A 24,183-nucleotide genomic window follows, 5' to 3' on the forward strand; every position below is an offset into this window, starting at 1 on the left:
AGCAGTTGGGGGTTCGATGCCTTGCTCAAGGGCACCTAAGTCATGGTATTGAAGGTGGAGAGAGAACTGTACATGCACTCCCCCCACCCACAATTCCGTCCGGCCCAAGACTAGAACTCACAACCCTTCGATTGGGAGTCCAACCCTCTAACCATTAGGCCACGACTTCCCCTTGGCGGAGGACACAAAAAAAAACACTGACCAATTGTATGGTAACTCTCTATAATCACATATCAATTAATTTTCTAGTAGTGCTTTTAATATATGCATGATGGTTTGAGTTTTGCCGCTGAATACTTCAAGATAACAGAGGAATGTAAAGAAACATCATAAAACGGATAGTTCCGGTCCTTGATTCTGATTGGTTGAGCCGCGTTCGAAGCCATTACAATTAAACTACACCACTTTGTTGGAACCATAACTGTTTCTGAGGAACTACATTGTTTGTTGGAAGATAACCTACACTTTTTATTTATATCATTACCCTTTATTTCCTCTGTGTTATTCTGTGAAACCTTACTTCATAGATGGAATAACCATTCTATAAAAGCAATAAGCCCCGTGAAGCCGTGGTTTACAGTGAATTTATAACAGCTAAGTTAGTGCCTAACAACGCTCCTTAGCTATGTTAAATTCCTTGTAAAGCACAGTTTCTTGGGGCTTATTGCTTTATTTTACACCATATATATATATATATGTCTGACAGACAACCAACCAGACGCAGATTGTTTTGTTGGGGCGTGAAAACAAAGTCTATTTCCCTTCAATAACAGACCGGCAAGCAACCAATGATCATTAATTCAAGGAAATCATACCGTTTCCTGCAACAGTGCAGAGTTTAGGTCGTGAACTTCACATACTTTCGAAAATCCAGTATTTAGTTGATCCCAATAAACAATATCTTTCTTTTTTCACAAGGGTTTTGGCGTTACAATGGCTTTGTTTCCTGGTGGACAGTTAAAGATGTACACAAGTCTACAAAAAATCCTGTAGAATTCAACCAATCAGATGGCCGCTTCTAATCTCCCATAGTGTTTTCCATATTTGTGCTTTATGCATCAAACATTCAGACAGCAGTCTGTGGACATAATGTCTAAGTCTGAGACTAAGTGGAACCAGACACTTCCAAGACAAAGACAACAATAAACCAAAACAAACAACCACTTGCAATTGGAAACAGAATTCAACTTTTGAATCCAATTGACCTCATGGTTTGAACTTGGAGAAGGACAAAATAAAAGCCATTGTCCAGTTTTATACTGCTCTTTAATTGTGTCTCAAACAATATTCATGTTTACTCTCGTATGAGTAAGTGCTATTCATATATTCATGATGGTTTGAGATTTGGCACTGCATACTTCAAGATTATTAAGGTACAGTACAGACCAAAAGTTTGGACACACCTTCTCATTCAAAGAGTTTTCTTTATTTTCATGACTATGTAAATTGTAGAGTCACACTGAAGGCATCAAGGGCTATTTGACCAAGAAGGAGAGTGATGGGGTGCTGCGCCAGATGACCTGGCCTCTACAGTCACCGGACCTGAACCCAATCGAGATGGTTTAGGGGTGAGCTGGACCGCAGACAGAAGGCAAAAGGGCCAACAAGTGCTAAGCATCTCTCGGGGAACTCCTTCAAGACTGTTGGAAGACCATTTCAGGTGACTACCTCTTGAAGCTCATCAAGAGAATACCAAGAGTGTGCAAAGCAGTAATCAAAGCAAAAGATAGCTACTTTGAAGAACCTACAATATGACATATTTTCAGTTGTTTCACACTTTGTTATGTATATAATTCCACATGTGTTAATTCATAGTTTTGATGCCTTCAGTGTGAATCTACAATTTTCATAGTCATGAAAATAAAGAAAACTCTTCGAATGAGAAAGTGTCCAAACTTTTGGTCTGTACTGTATTTAAATAAACAGTTTGTGCCACATAAGGCAACCAGATAGATTTTTAGAGGTGGGGTGTCAACAGATGGATAAGTGTAACCAAACACTTAAGACAAGGACCACAATAAACCAAAACAAACAACCACTTGCAATGGGCAACAGAATTCATCTTCAAACTCGATTGACCTTATTGTTTGAAGTTGGAGAAGGACACAATAAAAGCCATTGTGTAGTTTAACAGTAACTCTCTTTAAATCACACCTCAGTCAGTATTCTTCTATGCACTGGTACGAGTAACTGCTAGTCATGTATACATGATGGTTTGCTGTTTTGAAGACCTGCATGGGTTTGGATGACCGTTTGTCAGCCTCCTGTTTCCCAAAGCAGAGCTCAATAGGTGGGGTTTGCTTTGGACCACTTTCCCTGGATGCTTCCGCAACAGGGAACTTTGGTTGATCTTGTAAGAAGCCCAATACATGGGAACTTCACCTCCTGACAAGCGCGGCTCCTCCGAGTTCAACTCCGTGACCACCTGAAGAGGATCTGAGGACAACGCTTGGAGGAATGAAGACATGTTAGCCAGAACTCCAAGATCGGTCCCAGAACCGATTCCAAAAAAAATCCCCAAATCCTCTGAGAAGAAAAAGTCACAGTGTGGAATCTGGACAAAGGCCCATTTCATTAGCATCAGAGAAGCTGCTGCGACACACATATATGCCACGTTCTGCCACACAGACTACATTGTTTCATATCTGTGTTGGGCAAATGAATCATTATTATTCTAAAAATGAACCGAGCAACAAAAATGGCAAACATCCCAGGCCACCAACCCCAGCCAAGTTCAATATTTAGGCGGCAGTCGCCGTCGACAAGACCGTCATAGATGGAAGGACAAACAGAGAGTGTTGCCAGAGAAATCACAGACTATAATGAATATGAAAAAAATTAAATAAAGCTTGTTATGAGAATGTTATCTTTATCAGTGAAGTATGCTTATAAAATTAAACTCTGGAAAAAATGGACCAGTTTAGTTATCAACTACAGAGTTTAAGTCCCATTAAGGCACCTCATGTTTAATCTCTACAGAGAATTTCAGGTCGGGACGTCACTTGAATCTTTAACCTTAGGGCAAAACATATCTGGTTACGTAGGTTCACCTCTTACTTTGATGCATTCAGCAGAAACTTTCATCCAAAGCAGATATTCATTTAATTAAGCCTTGCATTCCTTTGGAATCAACACCATGTTGGCAGACAATAAGACATATATTATTATTCAAATCACCAGCATTCTCATATATCTGAGCTCATTGTCCTAAGATCATTCATTCATTTGCATTTCATGCTACAGCTCGTAGCTCACAAAACTTGTAAACAAGTTTAGATATGTAAGCTACGGGCAACAAAAACTAATTTGTGCATTCTTTGCATGTCACAATGCATGCTTTAATAATTGATGAGAAAATATTTCATTTTGTCACCATAAAGATGAATTGCATTGCAAAAATTCTGAGAGTTCAACAGAATTTGTGACTTGTGGCATTATGTGCATAACTAATGTTATGTAAAAATGGCTCTAAATGGCAGAAATGCCCTCCGTGTGCCATTCATTATACTTTATAACACACATTAGGATTAGTTTTATGCGCCAGTGAAACATGGTAACCAGAGCTATGATGCATTACAATACTTTCCTATTCATAGTTACAGCTTTAAAGAGTATAATGCATTAAGATCAACACTCTTTCTGATGTCTCATGCTATTTATATTATATTACACATTTATACCAAAAGCATAACCATTAATGGGGTTTTATGCGATTCCAAAAAAATGTAATGCAATACAATGTGTTGTAATCACAGTGCATAAAGAGTACTATTATGATGCATTACAAATGCAGGCTTCAAGAAAAGTGTTTCCATATATGAGATTATGTATATGAGACAAGAACGGATCATGTAGTTGTCCACAGGTGTGTGATGTTGTGTGATCTGATGGATGGTGTGCAAGATCTCACAGATTTCTCCAGCCATCATTTCCCGCTTCAGAGAAACACACACACACACACACAAAGCAGCCCAAATCACTCTTAATCAATTATGTATGCAGAGCCAACCCTTAACATTCCAGCACAGAGAGCACATTAGCGGAGGAGAGTTTGAGGAGACATTGAAAATATCTCCCTTGGCCGCTTAATTTGATCACTTTATCACTAAAACATATGAGGTTATCAAAACCTCATCATGAGCAGCATATTTTAACCGCAATATTTTATCTGGACCTTCTGCAAGGGCAGAATTCTTTCTAAACTTGGGAGTTTTTTTTTTTTTTGGGATTAAAAAGAAAATTCATTACAGCCCTTTTCTGGAGATTTTTTTTATATGATTTAAAGTTGGATACTTTTTTTTTTGCAATAATACTTTTATTCAGCAAGGACCCATTAAATTGATTAAAAGTGACAGTCAAGACATTTGTAATGTTAATAAAGTTTTCCATTTCAAATAAATGTCATTTTGAACTCTCTATTAATCAAAGAATTCTAAAAAAAAAAAAAAAAAAAAAAAAAAAAAAATATTAAGTGACCCACATCTGGTTTTTGACTATTACAAATGAACCATACAGAGCCTTAAAAATTAAGATGCTAAACTAAAAGTCTGTTAACAAAAAAAAAAAAAACAGCATATTAAGATATTTTTAATACTTATTACAGTAATGCAAATTTTAGGGGAAAAACACAAGATTTCCCACTTTGGAACTGTCGTTATTGGCACATAATGCAACAAACATTGCTAAAGTCATTTTAAGTGAAAAGATTTTACTAATAGACCCACTAATCTCTGTGTAAAAATAAAATAATGAGACTGCCATCTTTCTAAAGTCAATTTCCTTACTGTAATTAATAGTAATAAATCTAGCTCTACAAAATAGTGGATTAGTAAGTATATGCACATCCAAGGCATTTAATATTTTGCCTTTCTTATTTCATCTGAATTTAGTTATTTGATCTTTTTTTTTCTTCATACAATGAAAGAACAGTTACTTTAAACTGAAACTAAATATTCAGTCTTTGTGAGCATTATAGACTTCTTTCATAAACATTAACATTGAAACAAGTTTACATGAAAGAAAATCAATGAAACCCCAGATTTGGTCTTCCATTTCTGGACCTCACTAAATATGCACCAGGACCGTGATCCTTTTCATTTTACGGTCAGACAGATTGGTGTGTTTCATGTCACAGCCAAACCACTGGAGGCTAGATGCACTGAATACAATTACACAAATGAATCATACTAAGATGAATACATCTGCCTCTTTGCATATAAAGCGAACTCCATGAGTCCTGACAGTGCTCATATTACTGTGGCAGAAAACAGCAGGCACTTTGACCCCACGTCTCATTTAAATGTGGTCCGAGCCACATCAAGGACTGCTCCTCTCAAAATAATCATCATATCATGAGCGGTTGACATAATGAACTGTGACAATGCACTGCTCGCGCCTTGTCAGACTGTAAAGATGTTTTATTGTGTGGGTAGATATTCTCATATGGCTCACTGAATCTTTTTAATAAAAGGAGATCAGACAAGAATGACAAAAGGGCTGTGAGAGACCACACTGGATCGTTCCTGTTATCGCTATAATTCAATTATCCAGTCATTGCATGCTTCAGGGTCAGTGTTTTAGGGTAATTATCCTATACTAAAACCAAAAACTATTTTAATGTAAAACTAGGTTTGAAACAAACAGTTTCTGCAGTTTGCAAGTGTCTGCATGCATGGACTACACAACAAAGCACACTCTAGGAGAAAACTGTCCCATAATTCAATTCAATAATTCAATTAACTGGACTACATGTCCAACACACAATTTAAAATTTTATTTTGACTCATTATTTGATCTCTACACATATTCAACACATTTATCATGCTTTTCAAAAGTTTTTTTTTTTTTTAATTCAGAAACATTTTTAAACTTTAATATATAAATTATATTTAAGTGATAATGCACGCTACCAGTGCATTAAATGCAGCAATCCAGTATCTATATTGTATATCTCCTAACTACAAGACTAAAACTAAAACTAAAATAATAATATAAATAAATCTAGCATTCAATATTTAATCAACTTGAATGCAATGCAAGTCAGTTGTAATAAAAAAAGAGAGAGAAAAGTCACTTTAGTTTGATTTGATTTGAATTGATCAGAAAAAAAATGTATACTTGATATAAAAACTGAATTGAAATTAACAAAGCCATTAAACAAACTTGAAAATAGTATTAAAATAAAAACTGAAAAAGGCAAACCTACAATAACCTTGCATGAATATATGAAGGAATGCATTCTAAATTACATAACTCCTTAAATAATATTCAGCTACATTTCAATGAGGATGAGATGGAAAGATTGCCCACAGTATTGTTTTGTCTTTATCTGAGGAGAGTAATTCATCTTGTGGTTTACTCAAAAACGTCGCGGGTGTGCACAAAAGATGAATAGAAGTTGTGCTTGCTGTATGTGTCTAGCGCCTTCTAGTGGAGAACCACACAAAGTGAAACACTTAACTGTGAGCAAGTTTAAGTTATTAAGAGCATTTGAGGACACATGCATGATTTACTAAGCATGCATTTATATTGCACAGTGGTGAAGCAGTTGAACTCCCTATAATATGCCAAGACAATTTAAAAAATAACTTGCATTAAAGGTGCTGCAAGCAATTTTGGAATAATACCATGCATAAAATGGTGATCTGACAGATATCATTGAAACAGGTGTCTGGAGAAATCAAACCAGTGTCTGTGACAGCACTAGAATCACTAAACGGCAAAAAGAGTCACATGATAGGTCCGCCAAATCAGAAATACTCTTTGCCTCTGATTAACTTTGCAGTCTTCAACTGCAATTAAAAGAACAGTTCGCCCAAAAGGAATATTTCCTGTAAATGCAACTTATTCTCGGGCCATCACAGATGTAGATGAGTTTGTTTCTTCATCAGAACAGATTTGTAGAAATGTGTCATTGCATCACTTGCTCAGAAATGGATCCTCTGCAGTGAATGGGTGCCGTCAGATTGAGAGCTGATAAAAACCTTCACAATAATCCACAGATTAACCTCTTGAGGTGAAAAGCAACATGCAAAAACAAATTCATCAAGATGTTTTTGACTTTAAACAAGCCCTCTATCTTAAATATTGTTTACTCCTGTGAAAAAGCCATCTTGTCTGAATCAAGAGAGAAATATGCACAGATCAAGAACTGTTTACAAGCAAAAAGTGTCCAAAACAGTCTGACTTCTGTAGTCCATTTTAATAAGTCAACTATTTTTCATCTTTACTCTTATTATTGGTGCTATAACCGTTCTCCAAAAAGCTGCCCTCTGTCAAATTTTGTTAACCATCATCGGAATCTTGCATGAACAATGTACAAATAAAATTAAAGTTTCTGGAGGACAAACAAAGCATTATGTCAACAAATGAGTGCATGCCAACACCAAAACCTCACAGGAACATGGGTTAAACAGAAAAGGAATATGTACCTCACATAGCAACCATTTCCACACAATCACTGAATTCTGCCAGTAAATTTGGCAGTAGAATGTCAAAACATCTGTCTGTGATCAAATTCCCAAAAAAGACAAGGGTGATGCAACATGACTATGATATTTAACATTAACAGAGTGAGTTTCCATGTCTGAGAGGGCCATGTCAAAGTCTGACTTCTGTGAGGACACTGAAACGAACCATTCAAGCAAATCAAAATCTATATCAACCATGTAATTTAAAGAAATCATCTTTACTTGATCACTACAGTGCAACATCTGTATATCATTCCCCTTCAAAATTCACATATAATCACATATTAATGTTTACGGAATCCTTTGACATTCTGATCATGCAAGCACTCGTTTTTGTACTATAAGAAAATGCAATTGTGTTCTCATAGAAAGTACATTAGCTTGATTCTCAACTTTGTTCAAACTTTGAATGCAAATTGTCATAAGCAGCAGTCTGTTTGAAAACCTCCCAGCTGATTGAAGCTACTGCTGACTCGCTCTCACCTCATATACTAACGAGGCATCTGCACGCGTACGCATGTTCCTCGCAGAGAAATATTGTTATGTAGCACTGTATGATTTTCCTTCAAGTCCATTTAAAATGCTTCTTGCACTAGAAATAATTCATAGTCATAATTTACCCTTATTTGTTTGTTCTACCTTGTCTCATGGGCATCACTGTGAATTCTTGACATTTTAAGAAATTATTACGATTATTCAGCAAAAATGCATTAAATTGATCAAAAGTGGCAGTGAAGTTTCTTATGTTACAACAGATTTACATTTAAAATAAATAATTTTTAACTTTCTATACATCAAAGAATCCTGAATAAAAATGGACCATGAAGTAAAAAACGAAACAGCACAACTAATTTGAACATTGATTAAAAAAAAATAATAATTATAATAATTCTTGATCAGCATATCAAAATGATTTCTGAAGATCATGTGACACTGAAGACTGGAGGAATGATGCTGAAAATTCAGCTTTGATCACAGGAATAAATTACATTTTAATATATATTCAAACAGAAAACAGTTATTTGAACTTGTTCTATTTCACAAAATCCCCATTTTTACTGTATATCTTTTTTTTTTAAAGCAGCCTTGGAAAGCATGATGAAAACATAATTTTTTTTTTGTATTATAAACAATCTACAGTTTATTATTATAAAGTAGTATAGTATATATACAATTTTATTGTTATTCCTCTTTAAATTCAATTTATCATCATATAATATATTATACATTATATATTGTCCTTTTCAAGTCCCAAAATGACAAAACACATGTTGTAACTGCAAGCACCAGAAAAATATGAATTGCCAGGAAGTCACCCAGACTGAGATGGGAATGTGTTGGATCAGCTCTTCCAAACTCCATGACTAAAGCTAAGCCTGACATTTATCACGTCCATCGCCCGGCGGTAAGAACTCGTGATTGTGAAGCGAGAGAAGCCCAGTCACTGTCTCTCACCTGTCATTGAGTTCTCCGATGTGCTCAGCTGTTCCCTCAGTTTGTCCACGTCGTCCGGATGGACCTGCTCATAGAGCGTGCTGCCAAACCACTCGGACTGCGGATGGTTCAGAACCGGAGTGACAGAATCTGACACATAGATGACGCGACCCGTCTCGGCCGCCACCACAAACAGGAAACCATCAGCCGCCTCCAGAATCAAGTGTTTCAGTTCCTGTGACAGTTTCAAATGAGGTTTAAAAGGCTTTTAGAAGTTTTATATATATAAAAAGTTTGCACGGGTTTTTGTTGAGTGTAATATTTGATGCATCAGGACTTTATGGCTCATATAGTATGACAGAGAGAATATGGAGCTCATATTTAAGGAGGAAAAAACATCTACATTTTATTCATAAATGAGCAAAAAATTGCAATTTGGTGCAGCTGTTGATTTTTATATGGCCGAAAAAAAAAGATCTGATAGCTTGTAATGTAAATCAATGAGATATTTATAACAAGTATAACAGATATCTTACATAAAATGCATATAAATATAATTTGCTTTAGCAAGGTTATAATTAAATGCTTAATTTGATAATCAAAGCCCTGTAGCTTCAAATCATATAATGCAATGCAATAAATATACAAATAAATCTTCTTCAAAAGCTTGATGATCATATTTGATAATTAAATTTCACCATGATTTTTTCTAAAACAAAATGATAGTAATAACAACCAATAACATGTCTAGTGAGTGTTCATCCTGAAATATTACCAACAGCATTAAAGCTATTCTCATGTTTAATTTTACTTAATAAAAACCAGTAAAGATTTCACAGCAAAAAAGACATGTATACCATGAGCTAGAGACGTTTTACAATTATTCTAAAATACCTTTTACTGGCTTAAAGAATATATATATATATTAGAAATGGTCAATCAGAAAACAGAAGGGATGTAGTAGATTGTGAACAACGGTTTTTCTCAAGTTTTGATCCTGTGGAACATTTAGAGGCCTCTGAAATGTGTGTTTCAAGTATGTTTCAAGGGTGAAAAAAATGCCAATGTATGATTTTAAGGCCTTTACTGTCCTCTGTTGTTTTGTCGGATGTTTTCTCACCTGTTCGGTCAGGAAGGAGGGTTTGTAAGCGCCGTCAGTGGACGTGTTCCCCGTTCCTCTCATGGACTTCATGTGTGAGACGGCCATGCGCAGGATGGTGAGTTTGTCTGGTTTCCTGGCTAGCGCGCTGCAGGTGGGCACCATGTCCGACAGCTCGGTGATGTACTGGGTCATCTTATTACGCCGGCGGCGCTCAATCTCACTGTGGTTCTCTCTGGATGGAGAGAGGAGCACCATTACATTATCATGTAATTAGAGTCATACAGCCATTTTACAACTACAGGACCACAGGTAGAGCATAATTACCATTAAAGATAGCAAAACTAATATACACACACACACACAGGTCCTTGAACAACTCTAGTTTTTACCATGTGAAAAAAATATATATTTTGGGATACTTCTTCCACACTTGTATAATTGCAATTGTGAAATTTCAATAACTGACACCTACCTATGTCTGCCCTCACATACATATACGTGTTCAATGTTGACCTTGATTGATGCATACATAATTATGAATTACTGTAAAGGAGGCATTCAAGACTTTCATTATACAGAAATAAGGTTAGTTGGCTCAGGCTTGTTTTTTTTTTCTTTTCTTCAAAAGTTCATCCTTGGACTAATAAGCTGCAACACTTCTTCTTCAGAGAGGAGGATAATTGAAGACTTCATTACTTCATTTCTGTGATTTAGCCGAGTCTCCGGTGGTAAACTGAGGAGTACCAATCTTTTAAGAGGAAAATGCAAAAGGATAAATCCACGAAGTGCGATGATTCAAAGTAACTCGACATTTTCAGATGAGAGCGTCAGCGGAGTATAATTAAATACTCATTTGATTAGATCAAGACAAAGACGCTCGTGTGAGGCCAGGGTGAGAGAATGAGGCCGGTCCTGACGGCGACAGGGGCCTGATTTCTAGCTATCCTGAGAGAACCTCCCCAAGACATCCCTACCTGGCATAACACTCCTTATCACCGGGAATCTGATCATCGTCATACCTGACGGAGAGAGAAGAGACCAAAATAAGACGAGTGAGCCTGAGAACGACAGTTACATCACTTTTAGGTCTTACGATTGCAGCTCAAATGAAGTGATCATGAGCCGTGTTTATTATGCTGCATGGTTAGGATTACAGACAGTGTGTGAATATGGTAATATAATAATGGACAGAGCAATGGATAATGACAAACAACAAAAAAGACAAACTAAACAATCAGAGGTGTCTGTATCCCAGGATGTAAACTCTTTTTGACAAAACAAGGTGCCTCCAAGAAATATTTGGACATTTCAGTTCAGGTTTTATTGTAGCATTACAGAGATATTATTATTGTTATCATGCTTTATAATCTATTGATATAATGTATGTATTAAAAATGTTTATGTTTTCAGTTTTTATTTAAATTCAGTTAAAATAAGTTAATTTAGTTATGTGTTTTGTCACCTTTATTAGTTATTTTTTAAATATGTCTATATAGTTAATTGATAATTTTTTTTGTTCAATTTATGAAGTCAATCTGATGGCACAAAAAATTAAACATGTGAACTTAGATATGTTGCCTTTGCAAATTGGCACAACTTTTTTTATGGGTTTAGGTTTAGATTGCTTGAATAGCTCATTATATACAAACATATGCATTGCATTATATTTTAAAATATCAAAACAAAGATTTAAAAAAAAAATCTTTGTAATTATTCCACAGTTGCCTGCTTGTCTTCTACATTATAGACAACAGACATAAAAGCCTGTACATCAATATATATGGCTATGGTATAATAATTAGCAGGTAAGTTAATTAACAAATGAAAATGATGTCATTGTTTAATCACCCTCATGTTGTTCCAAGCCCATATGCTGTTGTTCATTTTTGATGAGATTTGATGATATTTTAAAACTTTTGGTCACTGATGTCATACATTTCAGTCATACAAATATAGTGCATTTTTATGGACTGTTTAGAAGAAAGCAATGTTTTTATCTTTGGGGAATAAACTATCATTGTGTACAGTGTAAAAATTATTGTTTTGAAGTTTACTGATGTATACTTGACGGGATTTTCAATTCCATGATCAATTAAATGTATTACTTGCCATTTCTTTGTAATTATTTATTATTTTTTTATTATCTTTGTAATTTATTAATTATCTATTTCTGGGTTAAAATGGTTTTAAAAGTAAATCCGACACATTTTCAGTGCATCATTCTGTGCTGCACTGAAAGAAGCGGTATATCGGTTTTGAACAACATGATGATGTTTAATTAACGACAGCAATTCCTTTCTTTTTTTGTGAGCAATTGCTCCAAACAGAGAGGAACTGGAGTGTGTCCTGTCTGTCCTGCAGGGGTCAGTGTCTCCATTCCAACGCTACAGCAGCACAACTATGGATACAGCTCCTTTAAAAGGAAATGAACTGAAAGGAAACCATAAGTTGAGAGCAACAAAACATGAGTGATGTCTTGAAATGGCACAAATGCTGTGGCACAGCTAAAAGACACAGTCAAAAACTAGAAAATATTAAAAGAAAGGACATGGTGCGTGGTCTGATTTGACTGTTTTAAAAGCTTGTAAACAATGGAAAAAGTTTGCCTTGAAAATTTGCTGGGTCCCTCTCCGTCCTCGTCATCAAAGTCCATCCTGAAAAAAGTAAAGAAACAGACTTGCTCACAAATGATTTTGAATTTGTATACATAAAAAATGTTTTTTGTTAGATATCCATTACATATATATATATACTCCTGATTCAGGATGTTGCCTTATGCAACTTATAACCTTCAATAGACTATTAAACATGTATAAATTACACGTTATGCAATAAAAATTATGTAGAAATAAATTATAAACATAGAAAAGAAGAAGATGAAGGGTAGGGTGGCCCTATAACAGATATCATATATAATAATATAATATATATATGTTCATACGGGACACATCTTGGCCAGGATTTTAATATTTCCTTAAATATCCAGGTTTTGGCTGTTTGCACTGTGCAGATCGATCATTGTGTGACATTAATGAGAGCTATAGAGAGCAGAGCTGACAGCTTTTTATACTTTCGAATCGTTCTAGTGTGTTTGTTCGTTCGTTTGACACGTGTTGCAGCGCACCTCTTGTGTCTTTTTTTGATCGGTGCGCAGCAATGCTTCAAGTCAAAAACACGTGTGCATATTTGCATCGCTTTGATCGTTCCCTGTAGATCTAACCTCCTGACGCGCAGTCCCATGATTGCTCGATTATATACAATACCTGCATGTTATTGGTCAAACTGCTTTAGATGTTTTAGGCAATATTGAAATCCTTCCCATGACGTATGAAAGTGAAAAAGTGAGAGTGAAAGTCGTGACATTTGAAAAGTATGGTAACCCATACTCAGAATTGGGGCTCTGCATTTAACCCATCCAAGTGCACACACACAGCAGTGAGAATGGCTCATATGTCCACCCTAATTAAAGAAAGAACAAAAAGGGCCAAAACCTGTGCAGCTAAACAACTGATAAAAATGGGTAATTTTGACTTTTTTTTCTCCATCTGCAAGACACCATTTTTAACTTTGCCGTGTAATATTGAAGAGAGCATTTATAATTAGTGGTTGAGCGATATGGCTGATATTTGGCATTTTTCAAATATCGGCTTCGGCCGATAAGTTTTTTATTATATAATACAAAATGTATTATTATGATTGCTTTTATATTAGTAATAATAGAAAGGCAAACATTAGAATACTTTTTCGTTTGACTAATGAATATTTAATTTCACAAGCCTTGCAAATTTAGTCGAATCCAGCTGTGAGATCTTGTGAAGTGTGTATGTGTATCAGCATAATCGCGTGTTCTCTGTGTGACAGTCGGTCTGTGTGAATTGAATGCTTTAAACTTTAAACCTGTGATTTCAAATTATGATGCACTTTATGCATTTGCCCACTGTCATATTCATGTCATTTTCAATGTGTGCTGTATGTAAAATGAGTGTTACCCTGGCTTTATTTGAAAAATATGATTCCCAGTGCACACAAACTTCCCAGAATACTGAGTCCCCTGTTGGTTACAGCGTTTACTTCCTTTTTAATTATATTTTTATTAAATATCTATTTATTTGTGAAAAATACATCTAAAGTATAAGTGTGTTTATTTTACACATTTATTTTTAATCCATTGTCAAATGATTTCAAATTTCTTAAATATTAATAATAATATATCGGTCGACCAGTTATTATGAGAATAACATGCCGTTTAGCACAGTAACTCACCCCGTTGATCTCCGCTTGCCTCCTCTCCCTGGCATGGCGCCTGCCATCCTGACCTGACCCGCTCCCACCACAGCGCCTGGCATGGCTACTGGTCCCGGCAGATCCGAGCCCATTTCTGAAAGAGCCAAACATCTTTCTTCACCACCAACCATAGAAATACTGACTTCATGTTCATACCGCTGGTGTATCAGTGCCAGATGACTTTTATCCCACTTATAAAATCATAAACATGAATTAATTTCAAATAAATAGTGTATATACAATCATGTCAAACATGGATTCACTTTATGAATTCAACACAGAGTTGACAAAACTTTGATGACAAAGTCGGGCTGTAGTATAATCAATGCACTGACATGCACATCACAGTGAGGGTGTAAGAAAATATTGATACACGTGAGTATCGCGATATTTTGTTTGAGGATACTGTACCGATTCTCAAAAATGGAATATCGATATTTACACAAAAAATAAAAACATTTTATATATATTTTATAACTATCTATCTATCATACAAGATTCATGGCAATTGTTTTGTTTTTAGTTCATTTAGCGACCACTAGATGCGAGTCTTCATCTCTGAACAAGTCATGAGTGACAGGAGATACTAGCATTAGGGCATGCAACCATAGACAGTAAAAGAAATGGACACAGCGACCCCATTGGAACTCAACTGAGACAAGTGAAGCCCATTTTTAGCGTTTTTTAGCACTTTCGTTTCTGACGCGCAGACTCGACGTAAGCAACCTGTCTGGCAGATGTAAATCTTCTAGTAGCTGTGCGTGCAAACTGCCATCGTTAATCTTGCAGAGACGGCGAGCTTGAGCGGGGAGTTCTTTGGCGTGAGTGAGCAGGAGTAAGTATTCTGATTAATTATTTTGTATAGTATTTTAAAATGTAACGACAGTACGCCAATTTAAGTTAATTGCCTGCGAGCTTCTCCTTCTGTCTGTACGGTAATGCGACAGAGAGTCGCGTGGTTATGACGCAATCGTTAGCCTATTTTTTACAAAAACTGTTTCTACGGGGCCATAATGTAACATAGAAGGTAATGGAGCCCTTTATACATTGTCGTGTATCTTTAGAAACAAATAATGGACAAACGCGGTCTTTAAACGCCTCAGATGTAAAGTTATTCGCTGTCAAAGTGACGCCAAAATGAATGTGAGTCAATGGGAATGCTAACGCAAGTGAAGTTCTGCCACAAGATGGCAGCCCCCACCCGACTTCAACTTCCGGTCGAGTTCCTTGCCGCCTGCATGCAACTAATGTTAGCATTGATATAGTTCGCTGCTAGTAATGGCGGATGAAAGAATATCTGTATTTGTACTTATTTTAAACATTTTTAGTTTCTTTAGAAATCCTGTAAGCACTTTATTTTACATTGATATTAAGCAGATTTTATTATTTTATTCAGATCAAAATGTTATGACATTGTATATTGTACTTGTAAACTTAAACTGTGAACCTTTAAAACTAAATATATATATGGTCTTCTTTATAAAATAAACTGTACATGTTTATATGTATACATTTAATCAAAGGATCCGGTTTATATTTACCTTCTTTACTCATACTGCACAAAAAGTGGTACAATTAGGTTGAATGTTACAGGGACTGATTATTGCAAATGCACATCCCAGTGTGTTTTGGTTAAATATATATATATATATATATGCTTTCCTTAAAAATATTTCCCCTTGCTTACAGTCTCGCAATGTATCGCAATATATCACAACCCTTGGATCGTGATACGTATACGTATCGGCAATACACAGCCCTACATCACGGTACATTTTTTTTATGTTTATGAATGAAGTCTCTCATGCTCACAAAGGCTGCATTTATTTGATCAAAAATACAGTAAAAAACAGTATTATTGTGAAATAGTATTACAATTTCAAATAACTGTACTCTATTTTGAATATATTTTAAAATGTGATTTATTCCTGTGATGCAAAGCTGAATTTTCAGCATCATTACTTCAGTCTTCAGTGTCACAAGAACCTTCAGAAATCATTCTAATATACTGATTTCTTATTATTATCAGTATTGTTTCATAAATATCAATGGTGTTTCTTTTCTGAGGTAAAGAAAAATGTATTTGTGCACAAAAGCAAGACACAGATATACCATAAAAACACTTCACTAATTAAAAACAGCATCAGTATATGTAATACACACACACACACACACACACCAGCTCAGACTAAAATCGCCAACAGCAGCTGGCTGAGAAAATGAACACACTCTGACATGTTCAGCCTGATGATCGCAGAATCAGATTAATAATTGATAAAGTCTGCCTTCCACTTCTCCCATACTCCGGAGCACAGCAGACCCTTTCGCTGAGTTTCCATTCTTCATTTATGAGGTTTACAATCTTACACATTATATTTCAAACCTCAGTTCATTTGAAGGTACAAAGAGAAACCTGAAATACATGAGAGGAAATTCCAAAATAAAGTGCCCCTATTATGCCATTTACAGTATTGCCTTTTATGCAGTGTGTAATGTAGCTGAAAATGCGCAAAAATAAAAGTTATTGTCTCCCAAAAGAAACAATTGACTCTGTACCGCCTTAACCAGTCAGTGACTTATGTTATAAAATGGCACTTTTTTTGGTGTAAACTGTATTGCTTAGTGTAAAACATGTTGAAAATTAACCGATAGGCTGTTGATTCACTAAAATGATAAGCTTTTTCTTCTAAAAAGCAGTTTATTCAGCATTGTGAAGCCTCTCCTCCATTAACATCCATTTTTTAAAAAAAAACTGGTCTCCTTTTTCACGTACTTTTACTCGTTTTTGGCTAAAGGTTGCAGGCTTGCCTTCTAGTGGCTTTGATGCGGTAGAACAATCACAACAGACTGGGCCATCCGACCAATCAGAGCAGAGCAGGCTCACTGAAAGGAGGGGTTTAGAAAACTGAGTCTTAGAACAGCTTTGTATAAAGTTTGAGAATCGATGGAAAATGAGGTGAAATTAAATATATTAAGAAAACGAAAAAAAATTTGACCATGCATACATGTCATCCTGTTGTAGGAGACCCAATACTAGTAACCTTAAAAATGGCCTGATAATGGCAACTTAAGACTGCTAAAAGTTAACTTTTGTGATTACACAAACCAGTATTATTTTAGTATAATTGAAATACAATTACAGTTTTGGTTAATATTTTACATTTTCTGTTTCACTTTAAGGTAAAATAATTCTGTTTGCATTATATATATACACTGTATATGATTATTTGGCATTTATTAGTTCTAGTTATATTATTATTCCAAGTTAAATATTTTGTTGTTCACAGTCTACTCTGTGCCTTCTGTCATCTGACTTTTACTTTTTTTCAGCAAGTAAAAGGCCTTTTAGTATACATGTAAAAAAAAAATTACTGTGAAATCTTTAAATACACAAATACACGAGTGTTTATACAAAGTAATATTTCAAGATAAACACTTCCTGTATTGAAGCATGTTATTATTTTAATTTTTTAGAAAAATAATGTTAAAATGCAAGTATCACATATGATCATCAGGCTTAAGGAAGGTTTATTTGTTCATCTCTCAATCACTACTGTATTGCATTGCATTATATATTTTTAAATTACAGAGCTTTGATCAGAAATGTAAGCATTTAAATACCATCTTACTAAGACATTATTAGGTGATATATTTATTTCATTTTACATAAATATTTTACACCGTTATGAAGAGCTCACTGATCTACATTACAAGCTATCAGAATTTCATCTTTTGAGAATAACATCAGCAACTTAAAATTGAGGTTTTAAATACGAGCTCCAACTTCTTGCTATATCATACTATTTGATCCATTAAATATGACACTCAACAAAAACACTTCAAGTATTGTTTTGTTGGTCTGTTGTCTAAAGATTCAGCAAACTCTTCCACTTTGAACTATTCATTAACATGTTACAGAGTTATAATGTTTTTTAAAGCTGGTGAGTGAACATTCTTCAAAATAGCTCCACTTAAGACGCCTTACTGCTCTGCAGAACGCTCTAAAGCTTCCTCATCCGCTGTCGTTCTCTGTCAGAAAGCCCTTTAGGTCAAACTCATTAATCTGTCTCGTGGGATGGAGTGATGGCTGGCAGACAGATAGGACGCTGCTGTCTCTCATTTTAAATCACGACTCAACAGCTCACACGCTCCTCTCTCCCTCTCTTTTCTCTCCTCCGGATCATTTTAATGACCAGAGGCCCGTTTCCCTTTCAGATCCACCCCAGAACAAAACATCTGCACAGCACTTGGTACTGTCCCACAGGGTCCCATGTAATGTCTAAGCGCTTTATAAATGTGGACAGCACATCTCATTTTGTTTGAGAAATGAATTCCATCGAGACAGAAACAGACCAAATGAGCAAAGTAAAAAAGTAAAGAAATCCTTCCCAGAACACCACTTTGTCTTGGACCCCTGGCGGATAAACTTAGATAAATTGATTCTACGGAGGAATGATTTAGATCCGGATTATCAGGACTTGAGATTCAGCAAAGGATTTTGGGTATGCGGCAGAGGCTCAGTCGATTTTGGTGTTTCAGTGGCTGATAATAGAATGCAGGGTGACTGAAATAATGTAAACGGAATGCTGAACAAAATTTGGATTTTGGATGTACATTTTTGTAACACTCTGGAGCCTTGTCCTCTCCAACCATTCCACAACAACACAAAGTGATTCATTGCAAATCACATAAAAGGCATATTTTGTATTCAAAAAGGGGTTTTGTAGCCCTGTATATTATTTTAACATGAGTGAACCATAGAAATGCATTTGAGAAACTAACTAGCTCCTTCAGAATGGACTACCAAACCTTGTTATATAATTGCTAAAAGCCTATAAAAACAGAAGCTGCAACAGAGTAAGATGGAATCGGGCCATTCCAAACACAAGGATGACCAAAAACAAAGAATGGAAAATAACCCGGTTTGCACTGACGCATTTAGTTCCTATATTCTCTCCAGAAGCCCTTAAAGAGAGTGAAAGGAGCAATTCAGTGTGACTGAAGCAGTTTAATCCCAGGGTGCCGATGGGCCGAAGCGACACATGGCACATTTCCATGCAGAAAAGAGCTTCTCAACTGAGTGCATCAGAGCGGGAACAGTTCAGAAATGTACAAGTTTAAAGGAAGAAACTACAAACTATTGAATTAACATCCTTTTTCTGATAGCACGCACATGTGAACAATGACTCTTCTGTTCTGCTCTATTGTTATGCAGCCAAAGAAAGTTCATGCTGCCAAATGTTCTAGATATTTCAGACATGATAGTCAACAGAAAAATCAAAAGCATGCTTTAGTTATGCAAATGCAAACATTTAATGTAAGGATTGACTCAGTATGCACACCGGAATTAAATTGGCCACACAATGGTAATTGTAGTTCTCACATTGTCTCATATTGTAACTTTTAGAACTCAAAACACACTAATACACTATTTATTAATATTTATTAATAATACTTTGGAGTGTTACAAGCTCTTGGTGCATGAAGAAGATCTGAAAAAGTTGCAAAGACTAAAGTCTCAAACCCAAACAGATATTCTTTATCAAAGTTAAGACTCTGCCACACCCCCCTAAAACAGCTTGTTTAAACACGCCCCCACATGTCTATGTCACTATGTGGAAATATTTGCCAAATGTTCACACAAAGAACGAAAGTCTGGTTTCAGTAACCGCAGTTAGTGTTGAAGCAGTCATGTCAGGGAGATGTGTGTGTATATAGGCAAAAGCAAAAGCACTTTATTTGGCCTTCCACAAGTAGATGCATTTAGGACTCTTTTAGATTACTTCAAACAGAACAGCAATGCATTTTATGGACGACCGTTTCATGAACCACGGAGAGGAGGTCATTCTGACTTTGCTATGACAATCTGGTGCTTCTGAATCAGCTGCTGTAAGTGTGCTTTGTTATTAGTTTAAGTATTTGCTATTGACTGTTCAAATGCGGTGTTTTGCACGTGTGTGTGTGTGTGTTAGAGAGAGAGAGAGAGAGAGAGGGTCACACAGTGTAGTCAGCTGTCTTAAACATCCGTGGCTTTTGTACTGTCTGCAAACACTTATGCGCTTCATCACTGCGTCTGTCACACCACTCTGTTCCTCTTTCAGGCTTGAACTGATGATAAAATAAGGACATTATTAACTGTCTTTACATTTATTTTGAAAGATGAAACTTGTGATTAAGGAAAGGCGCGTTACATTTCCAACGAGTGCTTGCGGTGTTCGGCCAATCACAATGCACTGGGTCAGTTGGCCAATCAGAGCAGACTGTGCTTGTCGGAAGGAGGGGCTTTGTAGAAAACGTAAAAAACCTAACATAAAGACTAAAAAAAAGTGAAACTATGTTATAAAACAGATAGTTCTGACTTTGAAATATACAGTCAATAAACACACAGCTGTGAATCATATCAGTTGAATATGGTATAAAGAGTAAAGCAAATTTCACAAACTTATGTTGTCACACAGTATATATATATATCATCATACATCAACCTCAGCCTTACTCAAAATAAAAATACATAAATAAAGTCAATCCTACACCGTTTGCTAGCTCATGCAGCAGACACCATATGCCATATGCACACAATTCCTTTTTAGCAATGCTTCACTTCTGGTCAGTCCTGGCTGTTATCCATCACTTCTTTCAACAGAAAGGCTTCCTTCACAAACACAAGAGGTCGGCAAACAGTCCGAACTGTTGCTAATCAACTGTGCCTGTAATCCCCATTCATAAACGCCTACCTCTATTTGTATGAAACATGTTCTTATCGCAGCTGCACTGCAACCAAGGCCCTTTGTTAAGCACAAGGGGAAAAATACAGATGGCCTATAGATTTGTTAAGCAAGTGAAATAAAAGCTAGCCGCTTTTAAAACAAGGTACCCTTCAGTTCAACTACAGTCATGTGACTCCACCCCAGAATGCTCTTGTGCATTTTAAAGCGTGCTTGGCAGCCCAGTGTGTCAACCAGGTGCTAATAACGCTAACATTCTTTATTCATTTCGACTCATTTGCATTTACAATGAGGTGCTGGGGAAGGAATTGCCCGCTGGGGGAAAATAGTGTTCATGGAAGCAATGGAGTCACGGAGCATAAATTACTTTAGCAAGTGAATGAATAAACTGAGCAGCAGTAGGTTTCTGTGACACGTTTCCTCTGAACAGTCACTAACCAAGTTTGAGTGAAATCTGTTGCATACAATTTATCAGATGTATGTTTTTTTAAAAACATAGTATCAGTTTTATCAGGCCAATTAAAGCAGATAGTATTGTGCTTTACTGCATGTAAAAATAGCCGATGCATGAATTTCTAAGGCCATGATTAAAACTTTGCCAAACACCTGTTGCACATCATCTACTACATGCCTTCTGTCGTCTGATTGATAGTTCATACTTTTTCAGCAAGTAAAATGCCTTTTATTATAAGTGTCTATTTGCTGTGAAATGTTTACTGATATTTATAAAATAAATATTAACTTTTATATTTTTAGAAAGTTTCGACATAAACACTTACTGGACTCAAGCAACATACGTTGCTTTACCAAAACATTTCTTTTTTTGAAAATGAGAGAAGGAAATATGATCCATCAGGCTTTTGAGGAAGGTTTATACTGTATGTTTGTCTCTCAGTCATCATTGAATTGCATTGCATTATATGTTCTGAAACTACAGAGCTTTGATCATTAAACAGAAGCATTTAAATATCATCTTACTGGGAGATATAGAGTAATGCACATAGTCTATAAAGACCTCATTGGTTTACATTACAAGCTATCAGAATCTTAATCTTACTTTTTGATCATAAAAATTACAACAACTGCACCAGATTGCATATTTTGCTTGGTTTGGGTATCTGAATAAAACTGATGCATTGAAAATAGTAACTGCATTAAATAAACGGTTCCATTTAAAAAAAAAAAACTAATTTATTTCATACCCCTTATGCGAGCATGACTTTGACTTCACAGCTTTTCTATATCTGTGCATCTCTGCTAATTTAAGTATTATTTAAATTCCATTTTCACACGTTTGATCTTCCACATCCTTCTCGGTTGTTCTTCAGAGTTGATAAAATATCTTAACACGAGAACATTCTGTGACGACTAAAATAGACCACAGGAGCCCACACAATCGTGACTCCGGAGGCAGAGCAGCATTAAAACCTAAAACAGCAACAATTCCACTGCCTTTCTCTATTCAGTGACTAAAACCTTCACAGTTTCCTGTAAACTTACATTGAAAAGTTCTCTGCACGAGCTCATGACAGTCTTCCACCAGCCATCTCGTGCTTTTGTTTACAACTCGCACTGTCACTTTACCGTTTTGTCTCATGCCTGCTACTTATTATGCTGCTATTTGTATATAATAATAATTGTGTGTCACAGAAGCATCGAAATTCGCATTGAACATATGATAATAAACTTGACCAAAACACATGCATTTTCGCATTGGAATCAACAGGCAGAGGAAGTGAAGCGGTTATGTGTGCTATATACTCAAGCTCATAACAAAATATCCCCACATCACTATTACAGTCCCATAAACGACGTATCAGATCCAACAGTCGCTTATAAAGGAAATCAAAGCACGTACTGGCTTGTAGCAAATGTATTCAGCGTCTAATTTGCATGAGCAAACAAACAGCGGCGGAAGATTAAAGCCAAATGTGATACATTTCGTTCTGACGTCAACGTTCTATAGTCACGAAACATTAAATGTTATGTTAGCGATGATATAATGTAGCGTTTTAAATTCGAAATGTCGCTGTTGTTCCTTGCGTGGGGGGGAGGGTGTGCGTGCGTGCGTGCGTGAGTGCGTTTAAAGCGTCGCGGTTTCTTTTGTTATCGCCAAAACACAATATTGCGTCAAAAGCCGACGTTCGGTTTCCGTTTAAACGCCATATCCATTGTATTTAAAAGCGAAAGGATAAAATCGCTACTCACCCGATGGGTTTACAGCGACGGGGGTTGCCATATTGCCTGGGTGGAAACGAAGAAATGCAGAAATGACGCACAATTCGAAAATAACGCCGCACGCGATGCTCTCCGGGTGTCTCGAGCGCGCAAACTCAGTTCAGCCCCCGCATGTGAAGATGTGATGGCACTGCCGGATGGGACTCTGCTGCGTTTCTGCTCGTGCGTGTAGCAGATTCGTAGCGGTCTGACAAACGCAAGATGTCTGGGAGGTTGCGTGGACACCGCGAGACTTCACTGAATTAATGAATGCAGGATCCACGCAACAGCTTCGGCGCGTTTCTGCCCTCAAAGAACTTCAACCCCGGGCTGGAATCCAGTCTGGCATTGTAGCTTTGTTATGGTCATGAGCACAGACATCACTGTGTGTCCTGAGATCTGGACGAGAATACTACACACACTAGCCTGCATATGCGAGGTTTCGAGTCAAAAGTCACATTTGTTTTCATGATTTAGTTTCAAACTCATAATTCAAAACTGTCTCATTATCATTATTTATTTTTTTCCCATATATTTACTTAAATTACAAGCCAAATGTAAATATATTTTCGATTAATATATTTTTGCCCATTTTGGTATGTTTAATACAATTTTAAAATATATATTTTAAAAGCATATTTGGCCTCCACATACTTACAACCAAGAAAATACATTCACATGTCACATTTGAAGAATGTACAGTAAAATTTGAAAATTATTCTTGCCTATTCTTGAAATAAATTTTGAAATAAACTAAATATAGTTTCACTTTTGAAAACATATTTAATTAAGCTGCACTGTTTACATCATACGTTCTATATTTAAAATATATTTTGGCCATAAAATATATATATTTGGCTGTATGGTATAGCCAAGCATGTCTTAAATGTTTGTTTATATGCTAAAATGTTTGTCATTATTTTAATAGCCTATATCAGGGGTCTCCAAACTT

General features: G+C 36.0%; 1 protein-coding gene across 4 annotated transcripts in view; it reads right to left on the minus strand.

Annotated features, from left to right (window-relative positions):
• Positions 1-23,554, minus strand: part of LOC128017380 (aryl hydrocarbon receptor nuclear translocator 2) — a 69,176-nt gene extending 45,622 nt beyond the window's left edge. Inside the window, exons 1-6 of one of the 4 annotated variants that reach the window (XM_052602744.1) lie at positions 23,223-23,554; positions 14,269-14,383; positions 12,612-12,659; positions 10,980-11,024; positions 10,024-10,237; positions 8,925-9,138 (exon numbers count right to left, since the gene is read on the minus strand). In XM_052602744.1, the coding sequence (XP_052458704.1) occupies positions 8,925-9,138; positions 10,024-10,237; positions 10,980-11,024; positions 12,612-12,659; positions 14,269-14,383; positions 23,223-23,253 (667 nt within the window). In that variant the 5' untranslated portion in view covers positions 23,254-23,554. The remainder of the gene's footprint in view (positions 1-8,924; positions 9,139-10,023; positions 10,238-10,979; positions 11,025-12,611; positions 12,660-14,268; positions 14,384-23,222) is intronic. The other 3 variants (XM_052602745.1, XM_052602747.1, XM_052602748.1) reach the window with 3 other exon arrangements.
• Between the last annotated feature and the right edge of the window lie 629 nt (positions 23,555-24,183).

The sequence above is a fragment of the Carassius gibelio genome, chromosome A7, assembly GCF_023724105.1.
Source record: "Carassius gibelio isolate Cgi1373 ecotype wild population from Czech Republic chromosome A7, carGib1.2-hapl.c, whole genome shotgun sequence".
Classification (NCBI taxonomy): Eukaryota; Metazoa; Chordata; class Actinopteri; order Cypriniformes; family Cyprinidae; genus Carassius; species Carassius gibelio.